This window comes from Papio anubis, chromosome 12 (assembly GCF_008728515.1).
Source record: "Papio anubis isolate 15944 chromosome 12, Panubis1.0, whole genome shotgun sequence".
NCBI classification, from domain to species: Eukaryota; Metazoa; Chordata; class Mammalia; order Primates; family Cercopithecidae; genus Papio; species Papio anubis.
Genome location: NC_044987.1, coordinates 26,878,161 through 26,891,551, shown reverse-complemented (window position 1 = coordinate 26,891,551; position 13,391 = coordinate 26,878,161). Strand labels below are relative to the sequence as shown.

General features: G+C 36.4%; 1 protein-coding gene across 6 annotated transcripts in view; it reads right to left on the bottom strand.

Annotated features, from left to right (window-relative positions):
* Nucleotides 1-10,324, bottom strand: part of CWF19L2 (CWF19 like cell cycle control factor 2) — a 169,387-nt gene extending 159,063 nt beyond the window's left edge. For 5 of the 6 annotated variants that reach the window (XR_002517188.2, XR_002517190.2, XR_002517189.2 and 2 more), the window contains exons 1-3: nucleotides 10,182-10,324; nucleotides 8,456-8,566; nucleotides 7,254-7,373 (exon numbers count right to left, since the gene is read on the bottom strand). Coding sequence is in view for 3 of the 6 variants with exons in the window: in XM_021926498.2 (XP_021782190.2) it covers nucleotides 7,254-7,373; nucleotides 8,456-8,566; nucleotides 10,182-10,286 (336 nt within the window). In the remaining 3 variants the exon portion in view is untranslated. Of the gene's footprint in view, nucleotides 1-7,253; nucleotides 7,374-8,455; nucleotides 8,567-9,326; nucleotides 10,117-10,181 lie in introns of those variants that run through there. The other variant, XM_021926499.2, reaches the window with a different exon arrangement.
* Between the last annotated feature and the right edge of the window lie 3,067 nt (nucleotides 10,325-13,391).

Here is a 13,391-nt window from a genome sequence, read left to right as displayed (position 1 = left end):
AAAACATCACTGAGCCAAGGAAACAGAATTCGAACTCTGTGAAGGCTGAGACAAAGTACAGTTGGGAAGCTACACAGAGAAAGAGTGCAAGAAATCTACTTGAAGGACACGTGGAGTCTTTAAAGAAAGACCAAGCTGAACATGCTGAGGATGAGAGTCCACAAGGTCAGGCAAAGAAAAATTACCATGGAGAAAACAATTACCAAAGAGCTGTAAGCAGAACAATCCCCAGAGCTCACAAAGGGCTTGAAGACATTCTAGTTCCTACCATCCAGAATAAAGAAACCTCGCTGAACATCCATGACAATCAGCAGAGAACACACAAAAGTCATGCCTTAGTAGAAAGGTTAAACCAGCCCTAGAGTAAAGCTATTCTAGATGCACATGAACAAAACTTAAAAACAAGCCTTGAAAAGGATTAAGCTAATTCACAAGTCATTAACTGTCTGCCAAAAGAAAACTCAATACCCTCTAAAGAGGTCAACAAAATCCAGCAGTCACAATATAACTTTCATAAGGTTCAGCATCCAATTAAAAGTTACTAGACATTCAAAGAAGCAAGAAAATGTGACCCATATTCAAGAGAAAAATCATTCTCTTGAAATGATTGAAGAGATAATTGAAACAGAATAGGAAAAAACAAGAGAGAATAAAATAGCAAACCAAGACTATAACACAGCTATCATAAATATGTTCAGGAAAGGGAAAATGTAAACATAATGAGGAGATAAACTGAAAAACGTTAAAAAGATCCAAACGAAACTTCTAATGACAAAAAAAGATAAAATAAAATAACAGTGCCTGAAATGAAAATGTCACTGGATAGCGATAACAGTAAGCTAGACACAGCAAAAGAAAAGGCCAGTGGGCCAGGCACAGTGGCTCACGCCTGTAATCCCAGCAGTCTGGGAGGCTGAGGCAGGCAGATCACGAGATCAGAAGATGGAGACCATCCTGGTCAACATGGTGAAACCCCGTCTCTACCAAAAATACAAAAAATTAGCTGGGCATGGTGGCGGGCACCTGTAATCCCAGCTACTTGGGAAGCTGAGGGATGAGAATCACTTCAACCCACGATGTGGAGGTTGCAGTGAGCTGAGATCGTGCCACTATACTCCAGCCTGGCAACAGAGTGAGACTCCATCTCAAAAAAAAAAAAGAAAAGAAAAGAAAAGAAAAGAAAAAAAAGCCCAGTGAACCTGAAGCTCATGACATAGCAATAAAATATACCCAACCCAAAGCATAGAAAGGAAAAAGGCTAAAAAGAAAGTGAACACAGGCTCATCAACCTGTGAGACATTATTTTAAGGAGACTACCAAAATCAGAAGGAACAGAAAAAAATACTTCGAAAAAAATACCCTGAAAGTTTCATATTTGATGGAAACTGTAAACTCACAAATCAAAGCAGCACAATGAACCTAAGGCAGATGCTACACTCTGAATGTTTGTGTCCCCCACCAAATTCTTATGTTGAGATCCTGACCCTCAAGACGATGACAGTAGGAGGTAAGGCCTTTGGGAGATGACTGGGAATGGGATTAGTGCCCTTATAAAACATAGCCCAAGAGCACTCTGCCACATGAGGTTAGACTGAGAAGACAGCCATCTATGGGGAACTGAACCCTCAACAGACACAAAATCTGCCAGCACCTTGATTTTAGACTTTCTAGCAGCCTCCCAAACTGTGAGACATAAGTTTCTGTCACTTATAATCCACCCAGTTTGTTTTGGAATAGCAGCGCAAATGAACTAAGACAGCAGAATAAACACAAAGAAATCAACACCAAGACATATCACAATTGAGTCACTGAAAAATAATGATGGAAAAAAAGCCCTAAAAGCATCCAGAATAAAAAGGCACATTATATACAGAGAAAAAAAGATTAAAATGACTACAGAATTCTCAATATGTACAATGCAAACCAGAAGACAATGGGATGACATTTTACAGTGAAAAAAAAAAAAAAAAGACAACACTATAAACTTAAAATTCTGTGTCTAGCAAAGTATCTGAAAAATGAAGATTGCTAGTAAGAACTTCTGAGTTTGTGGTAAAAGAAAAAAATAAAGACTGAAGATGAAATAAAAGAAATCTTCAAACAAAAGCTGAGAGAATTCAATGTCTGCATATCTATATTATAATACACATTAATGGAAGTTCTACAGACAAAAGGAAAATGGTATTAGACAGAAATTCAGACCTACATAAAATAATAAAGAATATCAGAGATGATAAATCTGTGGGTAAATATAAAAGACTTTTTTCACGTGTGTAACTTATTTAAAAGATAACTGACTAAAGTAAAAATAAAAAGAATGACATTAAAAATTATAAACAATGTGAGTTTATAACAAATGTAGAAGTAAAATATATGACAACAATAGCAAAAAATATAGTAGGAGAAAATGGAATATATTTTGGAGAAGGTCTAATTATAAAAGTAAAATTATATATTATTTGAAAGTTGAGTATGGTAAGTTAAAATATGCATAAGACTTAAAGCAGTCATTAAAAATAAATAAGGTATACCTAATAAGCCTATAGCAGAGATGAAATGGAATGCTAAAAAACACTCCAAAAGAAGGCAGGAAAAGAAAGGAACAAAGGAAAAAAGAACAAACAAAAAATAGATATGGAATAACAAGATGGTAGACTTAAAGTCATCCATATCAATTATTACATTAAACATAAATAATCCAAACCAGTACTATTCAACAGAATTTTTCTATACTTATACTGTCCAATATAGTAGCCACATAAATTTGGCTGATATAATTTTAATGAATTTTAATTAAAAATTTAAAAGCCATATACAGCTACCAGATTACAGAGCACAAAAAACACCTAATTGAAAAGTAAGAGCTGTGAGCCGAGACTGCACCACTGCACTTCAGCCTGGGTGACAATGTGAGACACCATCTCAAAAAAAAAAAAAAAAGAGGCCAGGTGCAGTGGCTCGCATTTGTAATCCCAGCACTTTGGGAGCCCAAGGTAGGAGGATTGCTTAAGGCCAAGAATTTGAGACCAGCCTGGGCAACATGGCAAAACTATCTCTCTACAAAATATATATAGATCATAGGCTAAAATATAAAATGTCTCAAAAAAGTTTTAAAAACTGAAATTATACAGAGTATAACAAAATAATAATGAAATCCAAAGTCAATAACCAAAGAAACCTAATAAAATCCACAAATATCTGGAAATGTTAAAACTCATATATACTTAAAACTCATATTCCGGACGTTGTAGTGCACCCCTGTAGTCCCAGCTTTCACCAGGCTGAGGTGGGAGGGTCACTTCAGCCTGAGGGGTTGGAGCTGCAGTGATCTACTGCACTCCAGCCTGGGCAACAAAGCAAGACTCTGTTAATCAATCAATAAAATAAAAAAGAAGAAATTGATAGGCTAGCTAAAAAAAGCAAGACCCAATTACACACTGCTTACAAGAAATACACTTTCAATATATAAAAAAGATACATTAAAACTAAAAAAATTTTGAAAAGACGATGAAAACACACAAAGAAAGAAAACTGAAGAGGCTTTATTAATATGAGACACAACAGACTTCAGACAAGAGTATTACCAAAGATAGAGGAAAACTTCATAACAATAGTCAATTCGTCAAGGAGCCGTCTATGTACCTAACAAAGCTTCAAAATACGTAAGGCAAAAACTGACAAAACTGAAAGCAGAAGTAGGTAAAACCCACAAAACAATTAAGAGATTTCAATACTATTTTCTCAGTAACTGACTGAACAGGTGAACAGAAAATCATTAACACTAAACTTACTGGTATAAATCAACTTTCCCTAATTGACATTTATAAAACACTATACCTAACAACGGCAGAATACGTACTCATTTCAAATACATACGGAATTTTCACCAAGAAAGATAATAGGCTAGAAAATAAAATGTCTCAAAAAACTTTTTAAAAACTGAAATTATACAGAGTATAATAAAATAATTAAATTCAAAGTCAATAATCCAAAAGAAGACTAGTAAAATCAAATAGTTGGAAGTTTAAAAACTCATGTATATCCATGAGTAAGAAAAAGTGAAGTAAAAAATATTTTGGATGGGACAGCAATGAAAATATAACATCAAAGTTTCATAGAGATACAACAATGCTAAGAGAAAAATTCATAAAATAAACACACATTAGAAAAGAAGATTTCGAACTAATGGCGATGCATTCATCTTAGAAAGTTAGAAAAAAAAGAGCAAATTAAACACAAAATGAGTATTCACAAAGAATAAATATAGTTTAAATCAATGAAATAGAAAACACAACCAGAGAAAATTCAAGGAAACTAAAAGGCAATAAATAAAGATTAATAGAACTGATAAGCCTCAAGATAGACTGATGGAGGAAACAAAGGGAAAATAGAAATTACCAAAATCAGTAATGAAACAGGGGATGTCACTGTGGATTCCGTAAACATTAAAAGAACAAAGGAAATATTACAAACAACTTTATGACAATAAATTCGACAATTTCTATGGAATAAATTCCCAGAAAAACTGAAATTACTAAAACTAACTCAAGAATAAATAGAAAACATTTAACACACCTATTAAAGGAATTAACTCTGTGGTTAAACCCATTCCACAAAGAAACTCCAGGACCAAACAGTTTCACTGGCAAATTTTAACACTTACAGATGCAAAAAAAGCACTTACTGAATTCAATACTCATTCAAGATACAAACTCTCAGAAAACTAGAAATAGAATGGCATTTCCTTAATCTGAAAGGGCATGCATGAAAGTCCCACAGCAGACATCATGCTTAAATGTAAAAACCTGAATGCTTTCCACCTAAGATAAGGAACAAGGCAATTATGTCCACTCTCACCACTTCCATTCAACACTATTTTTAAGTCCTAGCTACTGAAATAAGGCAACAAAAATTAACAAAACAGGCACAGAGATTGAAAAGAAAAAAGTAAAAGTCTTCTTCACACATGACATACCATTTACCTAGAAATCCTAAGAAATCTAAAAAAGCTGCTAACACTAGTATTAGTAATATTAACAAGGTGACAAGACGCAAGGTAAATACATCAAAAGCAGTTTTTTTTCATTTTTCTTTTTTTCTGACCCTAATGTTTCAAAATCACTTCTATAATTATATACTAGCTGTAAACACATTTATTTTAAAATTCCATTTACAATAGCACTTCCAGAAAACAAAATAGAAAGAAATACAACAAACGAAATGTAAGACCTCTACACTAAAAACTTCAGAATATTTTGAGAAAAATCAAAGAAGACATAAACGGATAGAGAGATGTACCAATGTGCATAATGCATTGAAAGAATATTTTAACATATCTATCTCCCAAAATTCCTTCCAATAGGGAAAATTCAGCCTTTTCAACAAATGATGCTAGTAAAACTGGAAATCCATGTGGGAAAAAAATAAACTGACACTACATAACATAAATTAAAAATATTAATGGATTATAAATAAGCAAAAAAGCCAAAGCTATAAAACTTTCAGGGAAAAAAAATAGGAGGCCAAGCAGGGTGGTTCACACCTGTAATCCCAGCACTTTGGAAGACTGAGGCAGGAGATCACTAGAGCCCAGGGGTTCGAGACCAGCCTTGGCAACATCATAAGACTCTATGTCTACAAAAACAACTTTTTGTACTACATCTGTAGTCTTAGCTAATTGGGCTGCTAAGGCAGCAGGACTGCTTGAGCCCACGAGTTTGAGGCTGCAGTGAGCCATGATGGTGCCACTGCACTCCAATCTGTGCAACACAGTGAGGCTCTATCTCTAAAATAAAAAAAAATTTTTTTTTTAAATTTAGTAATAGCATAAACACAGGAGAAATCACAATCTTCAGGTGTGCAAAAATTAGGATACCAGAAGCACTAAGAAAAAATGATGAAAAACAAAAAAGAAAATATTTAATAAATCAGATTTCATAAAGGAAGACACAGAATGCCCCATGGGGACTTAAAATGATGCTCTACATCCTTTTTCTTCAGGGAAATACCACACGATATAACACACAGTAGAACAGCTAAAAATTACTAAGACTGACAATACCAAGTACTAGCAAGGATGTGGAATTCCTCGGTGACTCCTAGTGCTACAACGGCCTCAGAGCAAATGGACAGGCGGTGGGGAGGGGCAACTGGGATAGCTAAGGGAGTGTTTGCACCACCTCTCCCCCAACCCCAGGCTGCACAACGTGCAGCTCCAAAAGACACCCTGTCCTTCTGCTTGAGGAGAGGAGACAGAAGAGTAAATAGAGGACTCCGTCTTGCATCTTAGATACCAGCTCAGCCATAGCTGGCATCCACTAAAGAGACCTTAGGCCCTGAATAACCAGCACCAATAACCAAGTACTACATTGTGGCCTTCACTGTGAACATGAGACTTGCTGGATTCAGGTGAGACTCAGCACATTCCCAGCTGTGATGGCTATGGGGAGAGCCTCCTTCTGCTTGAGAAAAGTAAAGCGGGCTTTGTCTTGCACCTTAGGTACCAGCTCAGCCATAGGGTGGTAGAACACCAAGAGGGATCTTGGGGTCCCCAGCCCGAGTCCTTGGTTCTTGGATGGCATTTCTGGATCTGCCCAGGGGCGACCCACTGCCCTAAAGGCTGAGTCCCAGGCCAGGCAGCTGACTGAAGAGTTCTCGGGCCTTAAGGGAACATCAGTGGTAGACTGCCAGTACTACCTGTGGGTCTATGGCAATGGCTACCCCCTCTGCCTGTGAAAAGGGGAGGGAAGAGTGGGAAGAACTGCCATTCATGGGTTGAATGCCAGCTCAGCCATAGTTCAACGGAACACGAGGCACACTTCTAAGGTTTTTGACGCCAGTACCTGGGTCCCTGATGGCACCTCTGTACCCACCTCAGGCCTGGGGGAACTTGCCACCCTGAAGGGAAAGACACAGGCCTGGCTGGCTTCACCACCTGCTCATCACAGAGCCCCAGGGCCTTGAGTGAACACAGGCTGTAGCCAGGTAATTGTTATAGCAGGCCTTGGGCAAGATCCAGTGCTGTGCTTAGCAATAATTCCCAAATCACATCCCTATCCTCTTAAGCTTTCTCTGAACTTCAAGATCAATATTTCCAATATTTCCTGGACATCTCCAAGTGGATGTCTCCCAGATATTTTCATATTATAACTAGTAATTATCTAAGTTTTCTTGTATTTTAAGTTCCCATAAGTTATACATTCAAATACAATGTTCTCAAATAGCTGTTTTGATTAATTTTAGTACATACTTACTGATGAGCTATCAGATGACTCATTGTTTTTTTCATACTTCTGTTTCTTGCTCTTTTTTTTCTTCTCTTTCTTTGCTTTTTTTAAGTGCTTGTTTTTCTTCTTTTTCTTCACAGAGTGTTCCTACAATCATTTTGAACAGGCAAGAAAAGAATTTAATTTCATCTTAATTTAAAAGGATGTATTTTGAGAGAAAAAAATCCACATTCTAAAAAACTTTAAATCTTTGATGAAGACCAAGAATATGTCTAAATAAATAAAATATTTCAGGAAATCTTAACACACCTTCTATAATATATGCACTATCAATAAATCATATAACTGAGCCTTCTTACCAGAAAAATACTGGGAAAATTTTGGCTTTATTTGTAGATTTATGTGACAAATATAATCAAATAAACACATATATACACAAACATGTATACATATGCATCTATATACACACAAACACATATACATATAATATCCCTCTATGGTCCCCCCAAAATTTTACACAAGACTATTAGGCCATAAAAAATATAACAAGATAGCACAAACTAAAATTATAGGAAGAGGCGACGGGAAGGAGCAGGGATAGGGAAAGGGAAGATGTTGATCAAAGGATACAAAGTTTTCATGACACTAGAAATAAGTTTTAGTGATCTATTACTGATGACCAGTTAATAATAATGTATTCTCTATTTCAAAACCATTGAAGAATAGACTTTTAATGTTCTCACCGCAAAAAAATAAGTTGATGAGGTGATGGATGTGTTCATTAGCTTGACTGAATCTTTCTATAATGTATACATAGATCAAACCATCACATGTACCCCATAAATTTACACAATTATTTGTCAATTAAAAATAATTTTTTAAAAAATTATAGGAAAACAGACTTGAGACCTAAAAAAATAAGACACAATAAATACATAAAGCTTAAAATGCATAAATTTTTAGGCCTATAAGCTTGCTATAGTGGGCCAGAAATTTGAAGCTAAGTCTTCTACTAGCCAACTCAAACAACAAATTTTGAGTCATAATGTCCAAAATATTACAATATCTTCCTTCTGCCAAAGAAATGAAACTATTCAGCAATGCCAACTATGTGATTGATATTCTGTAACTCATGAAAACATTCTATAAAATTATTCCTCCAATATTAACTTGAATAAGTGCAAAAAAGGACAGATACCCTTACATCAAGTAAACCTGTTAGTATTCACCTGTGAGAATTGTTCGAGTCGCTCATTCACATCAGGTAGCATCCATGTATCCTCACCTCGAAGTCGCTTAAGTTCTTTACGCCTTTCTTCTTTTTCAAAATTGGCTTTGGCCTACAACCAAAAAAAAAAAAAAAAAAAAAAAGACAAACTAGCAATTGATCCAACTGCTTTTCACAAAAAAAGGAAAACAAAAACCTCTGGCATTTCTATATAAAAACATTAACTCATGAATGAATGTCTATTCCTTGCCAGGAATTTGCTTCTCCAGTGTGAAAAAAAAACATTAAAAAACAAAACAAAGCAAAAATCTCTCCTTCTGCATTTCCAATCTCCAGTGATTTGAGTTACCAAGCAGAGAGAATCGAGGGACTGAGTTCACGTCCTCCCCTCTCTCTAAGCTCCCTACCTCAATATGACTTGGAATCCCTTTTCCCTTCACCATTCCCATGCCTTACACTTGCACTTTTGCAACAGTTAGACCTCCATGCCTTCAATATGCAATGCCTGTACCCCAATACTCAGCCCCCAAAATGCTTCAGGAAGAATCATCTTTGTAGAAAAAAAAGATCATACTGGTAATTTTTATTCATTCTTCAATGACAGTCAAACAAAGCAAGTTTTTCCTAGGAAATCATTCCTACCCTCTCTTTCTTTCCCTGTAATTCCAAAGCTGAATTTGATCCTTTTCAAATTATACGCATACCTCTACTATAAGATTTATCTCAGCTTACGAATCTTACTCCCTCCAAAAACTGCTTGAAATACCAAAAAGGATGACTTATATATATGTGTGTGTGTATATATATGTGTGTGTGTATATAAATACACACATTACATATGTTGAAATTAGGAAACAATACCAACATTTTACCTATCCAAGATTAATCGCCCATTCTTCCGCTTTAAAATCTGGCTGTAGTCATTTTCTCTTTAGAGTCTCCTCTCCCTCTTCTCTGCTGGCTCCTACTCATTTGCATTTAAGCTGGTTTAAAACTCTTCCAACTTAAATTAAAAAAAAAAAAAAAATCCTCACTGAACTCTCTCTTGCTCTCCAACTACAACTTTTCTCTTTCATTGCCACATTTCTTACATATTGAATAGATTGTCAGATAATTCAGTAGTTTACTTTCTCCATTCTTTGTATGTTACCTCTATGTATCTGAAGTTTAGAAGGAAATACAATGTTTCGCTATCTTTTGTGAGAGGCTAAATATACTGAGATTCGTATTAACTTTTGTTTGGATTGGTAAGAGCTTACAGTAAGTCTGGAATTGATACTAATAGAGACAGGAGAAGGAAATGTCAAACTGAGTCTATTTAAGTGTGCCTTGTATGTGTTCCTGAAAAAGGAAAATTTCATTTCAGATACGGTAGTAGCAATGGCTGAGGCTGCGAGACATGCTGGCAGAGTCCTTAAAAGCTGCAAGGGACCTATAAAGTGTGCAGTCCGAGTGACAGAAATATAAAGAATGGATAACTTAAAAGGTAAAGAAACTTGGGGAAAAAAAGATCTCCCTGAAAAGAGAATGAGCATCTAGCACCTGCCAGAACATCTAAAAAACCGGTAGCTACAAAAGGGTTTACCGGAATTGCAAAGGGAGACCTCACCCAAATTAAGGTGAGATTCCGTACTGACGAGGTGAGGGAAGGGATGGGTGGGCTAGCTTAAGGGAACCCTCAACTCCCACAACGCTAAATAACTACAAAGGCCTCAAAACAGAGGTACCTGGCGCAACACCTCGGCCCTGGCATTTCGGGTCTGTTTCTTCCGCTCTTCGATACTCTTCGCACTTTCAAATCTACCACTAGCAGCCGCCATACTTGTTGCCATCGTAAAGCTAAGAAGCCGTAGGGAAATTCTAGTTTACGACGGTCGTAATTTAATAAACAAACCGGGACTTCCGGACCCGAGGAAGGAGGAGCACTACTCCACCAACGGGGCATGCGCACATCTGAGGGCTTTTAGGGTTAGGATTACTGCCCCCCGGGTTTTAAAGACCCCAAGAATCGTGGAGGGTTTAATTCTTTCGGGTGCTGGGTTCGACTGTGAGCAGGATTAATACCCGAATACATTTATTATGTACTTTGCACTATATTAACAGCTTTCTCACCGATTTCGTCTTTAAATCCCCTAAGTTGCAAGCTCCTGGAAGTTAAGTTGGTACCTCTCCAAAGTTTTCTGTCGAAGTACCCTTTGTCGCCATAGCATCGTTTCCCTGTGCTGGAGGAATGGAATGAAGGGAGGCTACCAAAAACGTAGTGGAAGCGGGCAGGAAGGGCAGAATTGCTTTGAAGATTCAGTGTTTTGTTTTCGTGGGTTTTATTTAATGTATGAAACACTCGTGAATTTTGCATTGCACTTCACAATTTATCCGTGCTCACTTAAGTTGTTAGAAGTTTACATTATATTTTTTCCTCTGACCTGATATTATTTACTCATACTTATCCGTCCAAGCATTTTTCATTACGATGGGCAATTACTTATTTGTGTGGGGACTTCTTTGTTTTGTTTTACGGATGTATTGCCCAAACATGAAACTTCTAAGTTCAGAAGAATAAGACATCCTAAAGTGATGAAATGCTTTGAGAATAAAAGACACTAAGCTTGGCCGGGCGTGGTGGCTCACACCTGTAATCCCAGCACTTTGGGAGGCCACGGCGGGCGGATCACCTAAGGTCGGGAGTTCGAGACCAGTCTGACCAACATGGTGAAACCCCTTCTCTACTAAAAATACAAAAATTAACTGGGCGTGGTGGCGGGCACCTGTAATCCCAGCTACTTAGGGGGGCTGAGGCAGGAGAATCGCTAGAACCCGGGAGGCGGAGGTTGCGGTGAGCTGAGATGGTGCCATTGCACTCCAGCCTGGGCAAGAAGAGCAAAACTCCGTCTCCAAAAAAAAAAAGACACTAAGCTTACATTTATAATTATAAAGAAGAGGGCTGGGGAATTAATTATAAACGGTACCTTAAAGACGCTAAAAATAGGTAACATAAACCAGGTTAAGGTGAATACTCTTTCTCTTCAGGTTTCATAAAATTTAATGTGTGTTTGCAAGAAGCTTTCCAAGAGTTTCACATTCACTACCATTCTATGACAGTCTGAATCTTGAGCACCCAATGCTTACTTGTTTGATATGCAATAGAAAGTATTCATTTTATTTTAAAATGTAATTTACTAATTGACCTTGTAATATTTAATCAACGGACTACATTAACTGATTTTTGTCATAACTAGCATCAACGTCTTTTCAGATTCTCTTGGAATGCAGAAAAACCATTTCACTGTTTTGCATCAATTCAATAAAAATAAACTGATTATATTAGAAACGTGTGTTTTAATCAGTTCAGGCTGCTATAACAAAAATATTATAGAATGGATGGCTTATAAATAACAAACAAGTAATTCTCACAGTTTCAGAGGCTGGAAAATATCAAGGTGTTGGGCGATTTGCTGCCTGGTGAAGGTGTGTCCTGGTTCCTAGAGGGCAGTACTTTTGCTGTGTCTCATATGGTGGAAAGGGAGAGGGATCTCTCTAGAACTTCTTTTTATAGGAATTCATAAGGGTGCTGCCCTCATGACCTAATCACCTCCCAGAGTCCCTACTTCCATATACCAACACATTGGGAATTAGGTTTCAACATAAGAATTTTGGGGAAACAAGCATTCAGTCTAGAGCAACGTGCAGAGTTATATGAAGAAAACTTTAAAATTTTGCATAAGCTCCCCAAAAACACTAGAATAAATGGAGAGGTATGCTATGTGCTTAAAGAAGACAACATCATAAAAAATCATTTCTCTATAAATTAATTTGTAAATATCATGCAGTACAAATAAAATTGCCCCCAAAAAATGTTGGGGTTAGAGAAGGGAACTAGATATGTTAAAATAGAAAAAAAAAGAAAAGAAAAGAAAGAAAAAGCAGGTTATTTTGGCTAGTTTTGCATTTGGCCCCACCTAATGCAAATCCAGTCACATGGCTTAATCAAATAAAGGATAACGTAACAAGGAGCCTAAAGTAGCTGGTCCAGGTTTGGTGCAATTGCTGAAGGAGCCAAATTGTTTCTCCTTTTTTGCTTTGTTGCAGTCTGTGACTTAAGTCTATGTTGTCACAAGCAGAGTATCACGTTCTTTCACATCCGTTCATGGCATCTGATAAACAAGAATAAAGAGAAAGGACAAAGGGTAAACAGTGAATCCTAGCTAAGCTGGCCTCATTTTTTATTAGAAAAATGATGGCTTTTCCTAAAACCTAGTTCAGTTTCTTTCATTTAAATCTTATGATCCAGAAATAGGTCAGATGATCACAATTAACTACAAAAGTTTCAAGAAGATTGCAGGATAGTTGTGTTATAGAATGTCACTCAACTCGGTTTGTCGGAGGTTCTTTTGTGATTAAATTCAAGTTAGGTCTCTTAAGCAGGACTATCACAGAAGTGAGGTGGTCTTACTGCATCCTGTTGGGTAGCTCATAATTTCTATTTGTTCCATTACTGGTGGTGTTAATTCTGATCATTTAAATGAAGTGGCATTTGCCAAACTTCTCTGCTGTAAAGTACCTCTTTTCCTTCTATAATTAATAAGTATTTTGTGAAGTTGGTTCTTTGAAACTATGTAAATTATGTACCAAATTTTCAAGTTATTTATTTTTATATAATATGGATTCATAATTTCTCAGTGGATTCCTGTTTTTGTTCAGTGGCATAAAAATTAGTTATCAGTATTTTGATCCTCAAATTGGTCCAGGTTAGGCCAGTGAGAGCCCTTTCAAGTTGGTTTCTGTGTCCTTTAGACATGTACCCACATTCTTTATATATATATACGCACACTATATATATATACTTTATATATACACACTATATATACTTTATATATATACACACACTATATATATATACTTTATATACACACAATATATATACTTTATATATACTATAT